This window comes from Asparagus officinalis, chromosome 5 (genome assembly GCF_001876935.1).
Source record: "Asparagus officinalis chromosome 5, Aspof.V1, whole genome shotgun sequence".
In the NCBI taxonomy this organism is placed as follows: Eukaryota; Viridiplantae; Streptophyta; class Magnoliopsida; order Asparagales; family Asparagaceae; genus Asparagus; species Asparagus officinalis.
The window spans coordinates 123,097,050-123,116,021 of NC_033798.1; the positions used below are offsets into that span (position 1 = coordinate 123,097,050).

Consider the following 18,972-nt stretch of genomic DNA (forward strand, 5'->3'; position numbering starts at 1 on the left):
AATATAATATTAGAGTGAAATGTGAGTTGGGACATCAAAGATGTTAGAGAAGAATATTCAAGGTAGGTATCAAGTACGTTTAGAGAAGTTTTACATTACCAAATAGTTTTCATGGGGTACCTCAAAACCTCCAAAGGGCAGGGATTTCCTGAAATTAGTACTCTTTTTGTTAATTGTGTGACATGTGTTACATCTAGCATGCAACAAGAACTAGACACGTTCCTACTTACTAGTCCCTTAAACAATTCATATTTTATAGTTAGCCCACCAATTCTTTAAAGTTATTACTATTAGATCCCTCCAGCTATTTCAACGTTAGTCCTTCAAATCATTGAAATTGCTATGAACTCCCCGATTCTTAAAGTTATTTTGAAGTCGGTCATTAACATCAAGAGTAGAATTAACAAATTGAGGGATCCACTTGAAAAACTAACGACAATGGAGGGCCCATAGAAACTTCATGGGCTTGAGCGGGTCCGGGTAAGAATGGCGCCGTGAGCTCAAACGAAGCTCCGGGCTCGAATGGGTCCGCGTTACAATTTCCGCTCATTTACATTGGGTTTCTATTGGGCCGCGTTAAAGTTAAGCTATCTGGGTCCTGTTCGAGTTGAGGTTAAAGCTATTGTATTGGGCTGCATTAAAATAAGGCTATGGGCCTTGTAAAGGCCTCAAATAAATTAAGCTAACCAAAATCTATTCGAGAACTCAAATCCGACCCGTCGTCGTCGTCGTCGTCGTCGTCCCCAAAATTCTTGCTTGGAGAGAAATCAAGCGAAGCGATCAGAGCAATGGACGTCCTCATGGGCTCCATCGACGTCCGAGACCTCCTCTCGAGCTCCCTCTCCATCAAATCCCGCGTCAGATCCTACGTCCTCTCTCACCGCGACGACTTCGCCTCCATCTTCTCCCTCTCCGCCTCCTCCTCCGCCTCCGTCGCCTCCCTCTCCGACTCCCTCGCGGACGCCCTCCGCCTCCTCTCTGATCGCCCCCTCGACGGCGAGATACGTGGCCTCGCGCGCGAGATCTGCGAGAGGAGGAGGGAGCTTCAGGAGAAGAGGGAGGCGCTGGGGGTCGTGGAGGTGATCAGAGGGGTTTTGGAGAGGTTAGGGTTAGTTAAGGAGAGGTTGGGGGATGGGAGGTTGAAGGAGGCGGCGATTATGATGAAGGAGTTGAAAGAAGGGTTAGGGTTAGGGCTGGAATCTGAGGAGGAGGAAAATGAGCCGGCCGTGTTTGGGTTTCTGAGGAAGGAGTGCTTGGATTGCTTCGATGAGGTAAAATTAGGGTTTTAATTTGTGCTTATTTTCGAATTCTGAGAGAATTAGCATTGCTGTAGTGAGAAATTTTATCATGAACCTTGAAAGATTCTATCTTTTTTATTAGATAATTAATTACTACATTGTGGTATACTTTTTGCTTTGAAATTCTCGACATTGGCTTTCTGCTCTAACAATCGTGCATAAACAGAGGCACATTGGTTCATGAGACTATTGTGCAAAGTGCAAACCCACTTGACAAAATATGGTCCAATTATCACTCAGTATCATAGTGGATGACCATTCCTTTGCCTTAGTAGAACACGTGTTTTGGTGAAGGATTGGCCTAATTATCATGTCACTGCACTTGACCTTAGATGACCTAGATACACCTCGTTAACCCCTAGGAGCAGTGAAATTGAGGTTATTTGAGATCATGCATGATTCCCCAAATCAATGAACGAAGTTTCCAAGTATAGTGTAAGAGATTTTCGACCAACTGGTAGTATGTGTAGGGTTCTGCAATTTTGGTTTCTCATAGTTTTCCAATAAGTTTGGGATTCTAGGAACTTATTAATGCCTCTATGTAAATACCCTGCAATGTCATTAATTTCTTTTTTTCTTTTCCTCTTCTGACAAACTCAAAATTATACATGCTAGCTTTCGATCCCTTCTTAGCCCCCCCCCCCACCCACAACACACACACACCCACACAACACGACACCCTTTAACTTTTGGTTCATCTGAAATAACAACTGTTGCTTGTTCCTTATAGCTGCAAGGGATCCTTGCCAAAAACATGGGAGAAGCTGTGCAATTTGAGGTGGAGAATGGCAGCGTGATCGTAAGGTTAAAGCCAATAACTGCTGGTGCGAATGATATTGATCTTTATACAACACTGGAGGCAATGGAGGTATATTTTCGTACTTCCACACATTTTAACTATTGAGGTCTTTCATTCTTGCTTTTTTTTTATTATTTTTTGGGATTTTGGTTGGGTTGGGGGGNGCCAAGCTTTTTTGTTTTGTTTTGTTGGGAGATAACATATGTCCGTAAGTTAGCTCTTAACAACCCCAGCAATACCTGTGGGTTAATTTTTTTTCTGTGGAGTGATTTGCTGGTTTGACTGCAATATTTGAACATTGCCTCGTACTGGAAAATCAACCTCTGCCAACTTTATGGTTCCGTCAGTTACTTTCTTCAGCTTATATTCATATCCATTTCAAGTGATGCCTTCATTCCTTGTACAGATAGTTGGTGTTCTGGACTATGGACTGGCAAAGACAGCAGATTTAATGATCAAACACGTCATTAATCCTGCAATAAGCAATGTGTCAGTTGACATCTTTGTGGAAGAATTTGATGAAGGTTCTGTTGTAAAGCACGAGGCAATTCTAAAATTACTTCCTTCCTCTGAATACAAGGTACGTATTACATTCCAATCATACATGATGTCCTTCTGTTAACTTTTTTCCTACTCAACTGTTAAGCAATTCACCAACACACCTTAGAACGAAAAGGTTTCATTAAATTAAACTATTTCTTTAGATACTTCTTTATAAGGAAAGTTCTTGCTCTTTCATGTTGCTGAAAATATGTCTGATCTACTCGATTGGGCCTTTCAGATAATTTGTTCTGTAAGGTATCAAGATTTATTGTGTTCTTCTTGTTGCTAAGGACTGGGTTTCCAGTCCTGTATCATTGTGCTTTTATCCTTATATCTCAGTGTTTCCTGTCTCCTGCCTCTCTGATCTTTTCTTCTTTTGCTTCTATTTCTATTTTGATTTTACATCATCTGATTCTGACAGTAAATATGACATTTTATTTATCGTCCATTACCAGCATATTTTTATCAGATATCATTGTAGCCCTGCGGTGTACATGTCACTGCTTTTGTTATATTTCAGTAAGCTTGGGCCTGCAAAACCCTGAAAGGGCTTCCTTTCAATCCAGAATTTATTTTACTTGGTTGTCATCCATTTCCGCTATTCCATCAACTAGCATATTTGGTCCCTCTGAATATTAGAGTTAAGTTTACTTGTGGAATAGATGCAAAGAATTAAGGTTGTGCTGAACCTTGTTGTATGTTTTCAATTATTAAAAAAATCTTTCCATCATGAAATGTGTTCTTACCTTCTGTCCATGCGAGGTTGAGTGAGTTCTTCACTTGTTCAAAATAAATCATGACTATGAAAAATCTTGTTGCACACTCTACAAAATTTACTGCTCTCTTTGTCTTTTTGTAGGTTTTATATACTTATTGCGGTTCTCACCTAATTAAGATCTAGCATCCCTCATCCAATCTCCCCCACCCCCTCATGATAAATAATGAACAAAGCATGACTTGACTTGTCTGACCTCCATTATGTAAGGATTCTTCCTGTTGGATCAGATTTCTAGTCCTACAAAATTGCATTCTGTTAGTGTGAAGTTATCAGCGTTGCTCATAATCAAATTCATATTTATATCTCTTACAATATGATAGCTTCTGTTTGCAAGTCTCTTACTTGCGCATGTTATTTCTGTGGTTTTCTGCAGGAACATCTAGATGGTCCCATTATTTATGCAAGGCTCACTGAAGTTGTAAAGTTTATCTACAAATTCGTTTGTGTTGAGAATGGAGCATGGATGCAGTGCTTTGGAAGGTTGACCTGGCCAAGAATGTCTGACCTGATCATCACTTTTTTCCTGTCCAAGGTGAAGTTTGAAAATTGAATTATACAAGGTTTTAAATATCGGTTATCGGGGATTTATCGGACGGCCAAAATCCTTATCGGATAGCGGAAATCGGGGATATATCGGGGATAAGTAGTATTTATCGGAGTGATATACTAAATGATGTGTATATATAATATAACAATTAAAAAATGTAATCTAATCATGCTTAATGAAATATAAACATACCAAAAAGTAAATCATCATGTTTAGAATCATTAACTAACTGTAGAAAGCGAAACTTGCATCATAGCCTTGAAAAAATATAATGTTAGTCCAAATTGGCCGATAATCCCGATAATCCCGATAAAAAAGTCTTACTTATCGGCCGATAAGTGCCGATAACGCCGATAAATCGCCGATAAACCTAGAAAAACGATAACCGATTAAAAATCCAATTTATCCTAGCGGAGAGGTCCCAAATCCGATAACTCGGCCGATAATATCGATTATCGGCCGATATTTAAAACAGTGGAATTATATGGATGTAAACTGATAGACTATGTCACCTTCCTCCCCCCAATCCCCTCCACAGAAACAAACAAAATAAAGAAAGGAAAAAGCAGTTACTAAAAAATAGGATAAAGTTGTCGAAGTTTAAAAGCCGCCATCATTTATTTACATGATCCCCGTAGTCATGATGTTTCTTATCATCATATTATGTAAGTTACTTTATAATTTGGCTAAACATTTAGTGCATGAACTCCACATGATAATTTGACATTTCAAGGTTGACATTTGTATTATTTCTTGTTTGGAAATGAGAAAATCAATTGTCAGAATTATTAAAAAAGCTTTATGCTTGTGATTACCTGCATTTATGGGAAGGAATGTGCTCACACACGTATACTGGAAGGTAACACTACTATGGACTTGATGGGTTGGAATTATGGTGTGGTGGGTTTATAATTATGGAGACAGCAGGTAAAACATACAGACATACCTTGAAGTTTGCCGATGCTTACATTAGGATTTCAGGCCTGATCTTTCATAGATTAGCTACCATATTCTCCAGAAAAGAGCAAGAAGAGAAGACAAGAAACATGCTGTATATATTGTCCATCAACTTATAGCTTACGAACATTCTCCTTATCCATTTCTGTGTCCATACACACATAAGCACCCAAAATATATGAATGTGACGAGTTTGTAGTTTGATAATGGTGATATTTTTGTTCAATTTGATAAGTATTTGGTTCTCCACAGCATTGCTTTTAGTATGTTCAATAAAAATTTCTGCTTACTGAAACCTGAAGTGAACGGGGACAAAGCATTATTTTTTCTTTTTTCTTCATAATGACAGACTCAAACCAGTAAAAATATTTTGTTCTTAAGGGAGGAAATTCAATCTTGCATATGTATATACTGATAAATTTATTGAATACTATGGTTTTAGGCTGTTCCTGATGATGCATCAAAGATGGTGGATTTCCAAAATGTTATAAGATATACTGCTGAGTTTGAGACCTCTTTGAAGGAAATGAAATTTATTTCGATGACAGAAAATAAGGAAGATAGGTTGAGCCATTTCACACACAATGTCGAGGTTCATTTTGCTTCCCGGAAGAAGCTAGAGATTTTGGCAAAATCTAGAAAGATACTGCTGCAGTTTGATCACTTATTTTCTTCTGTAAGTACATGTAAATATTTTCTCCAACTATTTCTTACATAAACTATTGTATGACAAACTGATGTATCTTACAGGATGCAAAAGGTTCTTCCAAGGATTCCAGCTTTCTTGAAGGTTTCTCTGAGCATGCTGCTGATTTACTTTTCCAGCACGGGAGATGCTTTATATCTAAAGCAGTTTCTCAGCTCATGGAACTAGTGCATGCAACACTTAAGGTATGTTATTAATTGTCTTATTTATGCAATTTTGGGAACACTGGATCCCATATTGTTGTTTGCACAGTGTAAGAAGGAAATGATAACTGCACTTTTCAATACTAAACACAGCTCTATTTCATACTGTTTTGAAGGTTTTCTTTATTTATTTTTGTTTTATATATGTAGAGATTGGTGTTTTTATAAGTTTTAAACCTCGGAACTATATGATAGTTCGATATTTAAAAGCCTAATGTCAGATTAAAACTTTTCATACATCCTTTGTGTTCACACATATTTCACGGGACTCATTTGTAATTGAATCGGGTAACATTTTCAAGAAGTAAATTGAGTCAAATGCAAATGATGGCACTCGCTAATCGTCCTTTCCTCCGAATACTTTCAAGTTTCTGAAACACTTGTCAAAGCAGTCACAGTGATACATAGTTGATCAGAGAGGAGAAGGGAGATTGCAGCAGCCCTCCTCCACTTCCCCACCTCATGTTTTGTATTGGATCTTACTAGAATGATGATTATAATTGAGAAAGATTTTTCTTCTTTCTGCTGTTTTGGTGACCTCTATCTCAATGAGCTAAATGAGGATTTAAGGTTTCTCTGAGCCTACAATTTTAGTTTTAGAATGGAAGGTTTCCTATTATAGAGTTCGAGGGCGGTATTGTTTTAAGTTTTTATTTTTTATTTATTTTATTATCAAGACGTGTCCCCTCTATTTAAAATGGTGAATCACTTCTATTTTTTCTTGTTAGGATTAATCCAACAGGAGGGTCACATCAAATGATCTCCCATCTTTCTCAAATTATACTAACAAACCCTCATAAGGTCGGACTCAAATTCCTACTATAAATATTACTCTTGGCTTGGGGCTGAATCCGGATTGACTGACAGCTCTGATGCACTCAATCTATAGCACTTTCATCGTGTTGATCGGTTTAACAAATTTGGGCTGAAACATTGGGTATATGGTACTTCAGATGGTTGTATCGACCTCATAGAATGGCAGTAGATTTCCTCTTGCTGATTCTTAAAGTTGTTGTATTGAGAACAATCAGGATAGTTTTTTTTTTAAAAAAAATGTGAATAGTATGTGATGATGATCATAAATTTGTTATCTGCATTTCATTCTTTTGCCTTTTTACTGGTTGCAAATATTATGCTGGACGTAATTTGAATTATGAACCATCAGTGCAGGATGCTTGTTTGTCTTCTTCAAGAGTGGCAAAAGAGTTCTATCATGCTGCTAGAGATGTCCTACTATTGTACAAAGCTATTGTACCAATCAAGGTTTGTGACCGATCTGCCATGTGTTATAATGTTGCTTGACAATTTTTATTTCTCCTTTAAATGAATTAAAAAATGGAAATGCATTTTATGGAAAAGGGTAATATTATTGGTCTTTTAGCACTTCTCTTTAGCAACTACAATGTTATCAGATTGTATGTGTGCTTCTGTCAGCTGCAATCACCCACAGCAAGGGGTCTGCATGACATCAACTCTTGATTTTGGAAAGACTGATTGTTCTTTTTTTTGGGGATGAGGGAGCCTGATTGATAAATTGACGACCCTCTTTATTTGCCACTACAGTTACAAATAGCAACTCTAGCTGACTGGCTAGAATACCTATTAGGCCTCTCAATTATCATTTGGAATTATAGATGACTAATTTGACGTTTTCATTATCTTTAATGTTTTATGGTAAGCACCAGACTCCTCAACGGTGAAATAGATCACATCAACCATTTAGATTTATATGATTTTAATTGTGTTCGTTAGAGTTTGGGTTTTACTGGGATACTTAATCAAATGTATAGTTTCACAAGATATAACGAAAGTGTGGGCGTGGGTGGGCGGGGGGTATCACTCAACTTATTTGTAACCAGAGGGTTTCTTTTGTAAGTTTCCTTGTATAATTTGCTCCATCCACTTATGTCGTTTAAGGTATATTTTGACTACATTTTTAAGTTGATGAAAGCTCATGCACTAGGTTTGGGCGACGAAAAGAGCCAGATAGGACTGTTTGAACTCAATTTAAGGATGTTCGTGGTACAAGTTGGATTGTACTTTGTGCACTTGAACTTCATTTGCATCTAAAATGTCTTTTAGGCCGTGAGCAAGCTTTTGCTAGTCCTATATATAACTCAAGATCAAGCAAAGAATTGCAGTAGTTAAAAGATGATGAGCAATGTTGCTTAGAAGATTTGAAAAGAAACAGTAAATTGAAAAAGAATAAATTATTTATAAAAGCTTGTCTTGCATATTGTTTTTCCTAGGGATAGAAAAGTAAAAAAGACATCCTATACTGTCTGGAGATCTCATAATCTAGTTGAACGGATTCATTAGGGCTTTCTGATTTCTTTTTTAACATATTCAAGTCCGTCAAAGTTTTATTATTCATATTACTTAGATTAGATAGTCAGTTGAGTAAAGAACTTTAAGCTTGTAGATTGGGTTCCAGTTCCTTGATCGTGAACTGATATTCTCATTTTAGTGTATGCAGTTTAGTTTGTTTAGTACATATATCATCAGTCTGATTTCTGTTGCTCTTTCTGTTTTTATGCATCAAGCTAGAGAAGCAGTTGAATAATATCAGCCAACTGGCAATAATTGTACACAATGACTGCTACTACCTGTCCCAGGAGGTTCTTGGACTTGCCTTTGAGGTATTTAATGGTTTTATATAAATCTTAAACGTCTATTTGTTTTATCTTAGCTTTATATCTGTGTAATATGTAGACGTAACTATTTTATTTTGAGGTTTCTCTCCAGATATGTACAGATGTTTTGTATAAATGCTAATTTGGAAATGATTCTGGTAAGGCAGTTGCTAAGGAAAACTCATATGACAGTCATTTATGCTGAGCTTACTTTTTTAAGATGAGTTGAGCCTTAATCATGGCCATGGGGCTGCATATTATTCTGGTCACTTAACAGTTTGATATCGGATCGGTATTTAACTTGCGTTTTGAAGGCACTCAAAAGTTTTAAGTTATTTAGTATTTCTTTCAATGAACTATTATCTTCAGCTCAAAAATTCAGGGAAATTGTAATAGACTTGCCTATATTTTTTATCAATCTGGCGCTAATGCTGCAAACTAAGACAAATTCAGCCATGCATAGTTTACCAATACTATCCACCAGTGAATCAATATTTCCTAATTTGTTTTCTATATGTCTGTGCACTGAAAACTTGTCTTCATTCTAAAATTTGCAAAAATTTTAAGTGCATTTCAGCATGTATTTCTTTGTGGTGGGCGATCATTTGTTCACATCCATGGCACTTATCCATGTTAATGCATACATCAAAATCTTGAATGCACACATGCATGCCTCACTATTGCTTGTGTATTGCTACATGTGTATGCCAATGCACATGTACATTTATTAACTAGGTGCATCAGTGCATGAAGTAAATAATTTGATATTCTGAGTGATATTGAGATAATCCTCACTTGGAATAGTCCACAAGTTATTGTTGGAGCCACACAGAGGTCATGGTGAGCGCCTGTCTTGTAAGTTTACCTATTTGTTTACATATTCACAAAAAAGAAGTTGACATCTCATCCTCAACTACGAGTGAATATATGCCAGAAGGTGTAATTTTACATAACCTATGTCCTTCCAGTTTGACAGAAAAGAACATTAGAAATCCAATATTTTAATTATACTTTTTATATTTGCTATTTTCTTTTAATTTGCGCATCACTTTTTGAGTATCTTACATTTTTTATGTGTAAACAAATTAAAATAAAAAGGTAAACAAATTAATTGAAGACTAGATAGATTTAAATAAAATATATACAAATGAATTGAAATGCAGACAGATCTGAATAATGGAGAGATATGAATTGAAATGTAAACAGATTTACATAAGAGGTAGGCAAATTGAGATAACGTTTATTTTAGTTTTCACTTATAATGTCTATTTTTCATTTTTATTGTATACCTTTCAATAAAATTTCCCCATTTTAGCATATATGACAATCTTTCAATAATGTTATCTACTTTTTACTGATTTTATCTATCTTTTTGTATACATGAGTACCTTTCACTAATATTTTCTACCTTCCAAGGTTTCCTCTACCTTAACATATGTGACTATGTATCACTAATATTCTACCTTTCAATTTTTTGTCTACCTTTTAGCATGAAATGCTACCTTTCACTACTAATCTCTAGTTTTCAATGGTTTTATCTACCTTAACATATGTGACTAGGTATATTATGGTGACAGGTGGAGAGTTCGGTAGGATGGATGAGCGGATGGTGGGGAGAGGGTGAACAAATAGGCTAGTCGGGGTCAGTTGGTGGGTGGTCTGTGAGGATGGATATATATATATATATATATAATATTATTATATATATATATATAATATATATTATATATATATATATATATATATATATATATATATATAATATATATATATATTTGGGGGGGGGGGTAGGGTTGTAGGTGGCGTCAAGCGGGAGAAGAGGTTTAGAGCGAGAGGGAGTGGGTGGGCAATGATGAGGGTGGGCGGGCGATGTTTGGTTGTAGGGTTATAGGTAATAGAGCAAAGGGAGAGGGCATATTGGTATTTTTAAGTATAAAGTGCTAAAAGAGATGTGGGAAAGCTTTTCAAAGGTAAGGGGATTTACCTTTGACTTGTCAATTTGGAGCGGATCGCATACTTCAGGAGTGCAGGGGAGGTAGAAGTGTTTTGTGTTTTTCCTCTTGATTAATATCTTTGGCGCTATGATTACTGCAAATGCAATATTGACCTGAGGGACCATTACTCATGGTGTTTGAGTTACCAGTTGAGGCATAAAGAAATCCTACCATGGTTGCTCTCATCAATGTACAAAAAAAAAAAATCCTACTATGGTTACTCTCATCTATGTATTCTGTTGAGATAAAGAAAGTTAGAAACAAGAAGAATACCGAGAGAGATATCTGTTATAAAAGGTAAGGTGACTAGGATCGTCTTAGGATATCCACGCCACATGAAGTCCTTAACCAAAATTCAAATGGTTTTTCCTGTCTCGTGAGCCAGATTTTCTCATTTGTAATTTTATTCACTTCATTTAGAGAGTACTTGATCCATGTGCTAATGGTTTCAAACCTGCAATTTTTAGTTTTATGTTTTCTGCAGTGGAGATCATGATGGATTTGGCATCTCATCCAGGGGATGGCCTCCCCTTCAAGGAGTTATCTGAAAGTTCCTAGCTTTCCCCTATACCAAAACTGGATGATTGAATTTCGAGGGTTATTGTCCATGATCTAATTTAGACTCATCAGCTAGCCCATGGTACACAAGATTTTAATGTTATGGACTGTCGGTTGATTCTAGTACTTATATTTCTTATATTTTGCCTAGATTGTCGAACAAAAAACACAGTTAATCTTCATAACTACTTTAAAAAATCATCAAAACTTTGATTGATTCGCGTCATATTCCATCTTTACTAAATTTCTGTGAGTACTTCATAAATCTAATCTCTAGTACACCGTGCACTGTAGAATTCTGGTCAAGAAATATTTCAAAGTGCACTACGTACAGTGTTGGCAAGCTATTCATCAATCATCAGAGATGTTTGAAAGAAGACGAAAAGCTCAACCTTCTTTAGGTGGACAACCAAATTTGTATCTTTAGATGTTTAGGGAGGACCGAGATTCTGAATAGCAATAGTTAGATTCAGCAATGAGATGATTAAACATAGCCATTAAAATTTATTATTACATTAAAATTTCTAATATCTGACTAGCTAGTGACAGAAGTCTCTAGTTTGTTGTTAAAGTACTACAGTGGTTTATGGTCTTTGTGAAAGATGGTTTAATTCTATCCACTTGTGTGTGCTTGTTTCGGCCATGATCATCATTACAACACAGTATGATTTGCATTGGCTATTGATATGGTTTTGTAGTTTGAGGTGCTGTGATTCGATGAGATCAGACGGAACTTGTGAAAGGAACTTGAGTTTAGATATGATAAAAATAGCAGTTTTAATTTTTGTTCTGGACTTTTCATACTTGAAGGATGGATCAACATAATTGTGGGGTCTATGCTCCATTACGGGAATTTTGAATTCAAGGGTTGCAAGCGAGCTCTTTTGACAAGTTACTTATCTATTTTGTTGCCAAGAGTTCATATTTTCTTCTGTTAGTTTAAGAGACATTGCTTCTCTAATTCGAATTGTTCGTTTATGACTTATTAATGAAAGAGGCTTGATTGACTCCCTTTTTCACTGAGGAAGATAATTATATACCTCACATTATAATTGTGACTCTTTAATCTGGATTTTGTGCTTTGAAGTTTCTTTTGTCTGTTTTAGTCAGCTTTTCCTCAATTATTTTTGACGAGAACATAGTTTCTCTCTTTTTTCAGTATCGCGTCAATTTCCCAAGTGGCTTAAAGAAGCTTGCGGTTTTTGCTGACATTGCACCCAACTTTTATCAAATGGCTGAGCGCATATTGCAAAAGCAAATTCAATTAGTTGGCAATAGTTTGATGGAGGTATTACCCTGGACCCCTTGACGCAGTTGTATCATTTTGTTTCTTTGAAATTTGTTCTTTCTTTTATTAATTCCTCATGATTTCAGGCTATAGATGGTGCTGATGGGTTTCAGAATACACATCAACCTCAGCAGTACGAGTCGGCAAAATTTAGTATAGAACAGGTGTCCCTCTAATATATGCTACACATCTCAATCTTCATAATTTAGCAAGGTTTAAATTGTAATCGTCAGCAATTGTCTTTCTTATAATAGTACTTTGTGGTTGTAATCGTAGAGGCAACATAAACGTCAGTATTTAATATATTGCTTCTCCAGGGACTAGACCACAGCGTATGTAATATCTTCATCATTATTCTAAGCTTTTCCCCATCAAATGGAATTGCCTAGGGCTTGATGAAATTTGGATACTGAGAGGACTTCAAAGAAATAACTAAGTTCCACTATCATTAGTCAACCTGGCATCAAGCGTATGAATTCCTGTACAAAAAATCACACTGGGGACTTATCCCATAAGGCTTAATGAGCTTATTGATGGATAGAACACACAGACACACGTGTGTACATGGACATACATAAATACGTTGTACAGAATATAAGTACATGCATATGGGCGCACGCACACACGGATGTGCACATGTGCATGTGAGCTTACATGTTTTGAGACATGCTATCAAATGTGGCCTTTTCATGAGAAACTGTTGCAGACAATTGTTTGAACGTAATTGTCTACACAAAAAAGTTTAGACTATTAATTATATTTGCTGCATTTGTCTCATCATTTTTTATAATGTCTTATACTTTATAATCCTTTTAATATCCTAGTTAGCATGCTTCATTCTTTTGGGTGCATTTCATTTTGTTCCTGCCTATATAATTCTGTTACAATTTTCGAACAAAAAATGACATATCGGTTACCTTAAATATCAAAATCTGTTCCCTAGGTTGTCTTCATTTTGGAGAAAGTTCATATCATATGGGAGCCACTCATGCCAGCATCAGTTTACAAGAAAACTATGTACATACTTTTAGATTCGGTCTTCTCTAGAATTACAAAAGACTTGCTCCTTTTGGATGACATGGCTGCTGAAGAAACCTTGCAGGTATTCACTAAGCCCTTAGTTTCTTTATCTGAGAGACTATGTTGATCATTAATAATTTTTTTTATGCTTTCAGCTCCAGAGATTGATTCACATGACATTAGAGAATCTATCCTCATTGTCTGAATCCCTCATCGCCAATGGAGATGAAAAATATAGCTCACTGAAGTCAATATTGGATCATTTAGACATGAAGATACCATCTCTACGCAAAATTCGCAAGCTAGCAGGCATGTATAATTTATATGCTTAAGTTTCTCTCTCAAAGAAAGCATATCTGTGGGTCAAGGGATATTAACATACTATTTTTTTCGTGTAACTTATTGTTTTTTCCTTTATCATGTTAGACTTGCTAGATATGCCTCTGAGATCTATCACGGAAACCTGGGAGAGTGGTGAGTTGCATAGCTGCGGTTTCACGGCTTCTGAGGTATGATTCATTTATTTTGGGAACTAATGGTTGATTCAAGTAAATGAAATTCATGCGGAATATTTTCCTTTTCATAATAAAAAATAGTCTTGTTGCTGATAAATATTTTATTTCTTAGCGATTATAAGTTCTAATTATTGCTTTTACATTCGCCCTCCAATGCTGAAAATCTATGATCGTTGAATCCGAGTTTGATCCACTTAAAGTAGAAATATTCTTCACATGCTCATTAAACCTTCAATTCTCCTTAACATAATTCATATTATGAGTATGCTCCTCTTTCTTGTGATGATATTTCTATATGTACATTAGAACTATCTGGAGGCTGTTTTATTGTGGCTAAATTGGGAAAGTCAATATATTGTGAATTACAAGTTAGGCATGCACTGTAAAGTCTCTGCAGGGGTCTTGCACGGCTGCTGCAGAGTAAGAAAGTTTTCATTGTCAAAGTATGGAAAAAGTATTTACAGACTCAACCAAAGAAACGGAACAAGGAGAACATTCATACTCCAATTTTACACATGATTCGAAACAACTCACTTTCTCCGCAAATTTCTTACGTCTGGTTCTATTTCATTTTTATTTTAACGCAGGTGGAGAATTTTGTCAAGGCAATATTCACAGATTCACCCCTAAGAAAGGAGTGTTTATGGAGGATACAAGATTCGTTTTCATAGTCCCTTTGTGTGTGGGTAAAATGGCTTTACCAGGTTTATATTTGGGTTCAGCCCCTTTTATGTGGGTACCCTTGTACGAAAATATTAATTTGTAAATTTATATAAACTTTTTTTTTTCTCTCCCAAATATATTGTTTGGAGATGCAGGATTGGAACCTTTCTTGTTCCGTGTGCTGTGATTCACTATCTGTTCAATATTTGCAAGTTGCTCCAGGCTGATGTGTCAAGTTAATCCTATGCATCAAGTGTAATTATTTAAATCGAAAATTTGTGTACCCAGTATCATCTGAAACAGCTTTAACTCAGGCTGATTTCTTGTCTAGTTAGGCCAAAGTATTGTTTTTTTGGCTTAATAATTGTGCTTAAACACCTATATTTTGCACTTGTTTAGCCTCACTTATTTTTGCAACACTCATGTAGCTTAAAGTTTTTAAAAACTTGCATTTAAATAAATACCCTTAATTATGTAAGCGTATTCAAATGCAAGTTTTACAGTATTTATATATCCTATAGTTTTCAAAACTTTAAATATTTTAAACTTTTAAAACCTTGCATTTAAATACCCTCAGTTATGCAAACTTGAGGGTATGTAAATTTTAAAAACGTTAGGATATTTATGTGCAAGTTATAAAAGTTTTATGGTATACTAGTGTTAAAAGCAAGTAAGAATGTGTAAGTACGACATAGAGGAAACTGTAATTCCTAAAAAATAAAAATAAAAATAAATAATAAAAACATGGTGGAAACTTAGGTATTTACGTGCAATTAAGCCAATTTTTGTTATCCGAAACATCTGACTGATAATCTAGAACATTGAATAGTTTACCTACTGTCAAGTTTCCTGGGCCGACGAACCTAGACTCTTATGTCCATTTTCATCCGACCAAATACAGCCCAAAGCTTGACTAATTAATACAACCCCATGGTTTTACGACGTGGATTTTGTCGTCAATTACCGGTCTCGACGCTGGAAAGAGACAAGTTTACGTTCATAGCTAGTCACTTATCCAGTCAGCACGGTCATTGCCTACTTGTGTTTTCCTATTTTCTTGTCCATCGGTATCCTTTTTTATTTTTATTTTTAAAGAAAGGAAAAGGATAGTAGGTGATTAATTTGGCTTACGCTCTCTAGCAACATCTCAATTTCGCTTGGTCCTTCATCTTACCTCTTCAAGTATGGAGTCATAATGCTGAGTTAATTAGCGAGTGTGTGGTACATGCTAAATAAATAGTTCATATGATACAAAAGAGTTTGCTAATAGAATTTGGATCCTCTCTATTACAAAGAAGTGGTGGAGATACACGACCATTTATCATAATTTTTCATTTGTATAGTGGGCGGTTGTAATTTATTCTAAACACAACATTCATTGTACACTCACGAGTTACACTAATTTTCAAATTTTCGCTCCATGACAAATCACAATCATTAACGACATAAATCAACATTGTGATTAGAGCAGTGACCTCTCTACTACTAGTTTTTAGTGAAAAGAGGGTCGGAATCCTCATTACTATGTTTGTTATATCTGGAAAAACTAAGATTAAATCTTTTGATCATCATGATTAGCCTCAAATATATTGATCTAAGGATATAAACTGCTGTAACTATATGACCAACGTATATTTGAATATTTCAGATAGATATGAATATAGATATTCGCTATATACCCGTATTTATAATCATAACGTATAAAACTTTGATTTCAGTATCCATATCCATATCCTAAGAGCTTTACTACAGGAACCCAAAATATGAGACCAACAGGGGGGACAAGTGAGGTGTCTCTCTCCTATTGGATAATGAGCTGGCCATCATTAATGATGATCAGTTTATTATCCAATAGGAAGATGACACCTCACTTGTCCCCCTGTAAATCCCATATTTTGGGTCCTTCAAGAATTTTTCCCGAGAACAAAGATCAAAACTTTAATGTTCTCATGTGTCCTTTTTAGGGCTGGGCGTATTCGGTTCGGTTCGGTTTTAAGCCCAATCCGCATCCAATCCGAATTTTTCGGATTCTCAAAACTCTCATCCAGATCCAGATTTTTTTCCCTTCATCCGAATATTCGGCCCAACCGAAATTCGGTTCGGTTCGGTTCGGTTTCGGTTTTGAACCGAATTAACTCCATTTCACAAAAATCTGGGTAAGTTTTAGTTATATCCAAAACTGAAAAGAAGCAATCAAAACTGAAAAGAAACAATCAAAACTGTACTAAGCCACTTAATCAAATTGTATGATCTGAATATAACTAGCTTAATACACTAGGAGGACCATGTAATTATGTAGCCTTTTTTAGAGAAAGAACAATGTTTGGCAGGCACACACACCTTTTGATGATTTTCGTTAATTTTTAGCTGCCTTTTTCTCATCAAGAATTATCTTATATCCTTGACAGCCTATACTATAGGTTAATTTGATATCCAGCACCAGCAAGCTGTATTCATGTTATCACTGAAATTTGACCAAAACACTAAATTTATCCTTCAACCTCAACATCTTGTATTGATTTACGGAAATCTCACTTAACTATATCAGCGTACTCAAATATATGTTAGTATAAACTCCACCCCACAATTCTTAAATGCTAAACATTCAGCCATAAATTTTCTTCACACCCAAGGCTCGCAGCTACTTTTTGTTTAAGAATTCGGTTCGGTTTTTTTTGGGCGGTTCAGGGGTTCAAACCGGATCCAAACCGGTTTAATTCGGTTCGGACGGTTTAGAGACTTCTTCTCATCCATTTAATTCGGTTCGGTTAACCGATCCGTTTTTTCGGGCGGTTTTTCGGTTGAACCGGTTTGTTTCGGTTTTTGCCCACCCCTAGTCCTTTTCTTCCCTCCAAAGCTCCTCCAGCACTAGTTATTCTTTCTCCTCTCCCTCACTCCACCCTCCTCACTCCAAATTACCAAACTAACCCCACCCCCGATCACCTCCTCTCCCCTTCGCGGCTTCACGAACCGAAAAAAACCCCAAAAGTAAAAAATCTGTTCTATTCTTTTTAAAAATCAACCAATCGAAACCCTAGCTCATCTCTTCGATCATGGCCACCGGCGATCCCCTCCTCCCAACAAAACGCTCATCCCTCCCCGACTGCTCCGACGAGCTCCGAGCCTTCGGTCCTGCCATCCGTGTGGTCTCTCATCGACCAGTCGTAAGGTATCTCGTGCCGTAGCTCTCCTCTTGTGGTCCCTCTTCTGCCTCCTCGCCGTCTGCGTCCCTCTTGATTCCACTTGTCCTCCTCATAGTCTCCGACCAGCGCGCCGGCCCTACGACGCCGTGGTTCAGTCTCGATGACGGCGGCGGGGCGTCGTCTCGTTTCTTGTGCTTGTCGGCTGTGGATGAGGAGGTACGGGCTGAGGAGGGTGCTGTTTCTTGATAAGATCGATGGGGAGAGTAAGAGGGTGAGGAGTGGGTACGTGAAGGAGTTGAATCGGTCGTTTCGGATTCTGGCGGTTTTTGTCTTGCCTTGTTTTTTGGCTGAATGTGGGTAAGATTCAACCTCTTCAATTTTTTAATCCTTTTGTTTTGTATTTTAGCTTTTGAGTTCTAACTTAAAGCATTTGTGAACCGAAAAAATCGAAACTTTTAGGGGAGTGTTGTGCGCTTGAATCTCTGTTTTTGACTCAAATTGGTAGCTTTGATTGTCGATGCAGTTGCCAATGCTTTGTGTAGAAATTCTAGAGGTAATCACCGTAATGGTCGGTAATGATTTTGTTACGATTTTCTATGTCAATGTATAACTTTCAAGTGAAGGGAAGAAATTGGGCAAATTTACAGAATTTCTTCTGCTGATATTTTCAAATTGGTTACCCTTGTAAACTAATGTTTTCTTCTGAATTTAACAAAGTGGAGCTAAGTATTATCATTTTAATTATAAAGTCCTTAGTGAATCAGTTATCTTTGCATCTTGCTCCCCCCCCCCCCCGCCCCCCCCCCCCTCCCCCCCCCCCGCCTATTCTTATATTGTTACGTTCTAGAAGATATCTAAATGATACTTACGATTATTTTTTTTGTGAGTAACCCAATAGTTCAATCTTTTACAATTATCATCCTTCATCACAACTTTTAAAGTTAGATTCTGTAAGCAGTTCACTCAGTAAAAAATTGTGCGAATTTACCAAATTTTCTGTAGATCCGAAGTGGAGCTGAATTATCTAAAAACCTAAACTATTACTCCTTAGTAATGAAATTCCATTGGAATTCCACCTATTCGACATATAAAAACCATAAATATTAAATTAAATAATTTTAAAGGGTCCTCTTTCCTATACCTATATCAATATTGATAACAAAAATTTAATAATTAAATCTCTAAAACTCATTATAGGTACAAAGTATGGTGGTACTTAGCTGGTGCAAGAAGAATCCCTTTCTTAGGCAACGAATTTGCAAGCGACGTAGTTGCCTGTGCATTGGAGTTGGCATCTTGGATATATCGAACAGCTATCTTCTTCCTA

At 36.5% G+C, this 18,972-nt stretch overlaps 1 protein-coding gene and 1 pseudogene across 1 annotated transcript; both read left to right on the forward strand.

Moving 5' to 3' along the window:
* LOC109841077 (centromere/kinetochore protein zw10 homolog) lies at positions 724–14,723 on the forward strand. Its single transcript, XM_020409941.1, has 14 exons — positions 724–1,271; positions 2,029–2,166; positions 2,504–2,677; positions 3,792–3,950; positions 5,365–5,598; positions 5,673–5,813; positions 7,002–7,094; positions 8,375–8,470; positions 12,176–12,304; positions 12,391–12,468; positions 13,248–13,406; positions 13,480–13,633; positions 13,751–13,833; positions 14,427–14,723. The coding sequence occupies exons 1-14, from the start codon at positions 789–791 to the stop codon at positions 14,508–14,510; spliced, it is 2,205 nt and encodes a 734-aa protein (XP_020265530.1). The 5' UTR covers positions 724–788; the 3' UTR covers positions 14,511–14,723.
* LOC109841079 overlaps positions 17,809–18,972 on the forward strand; it is a 3,800-nt pseudogene continuing 2,636 nt past the window's right edge.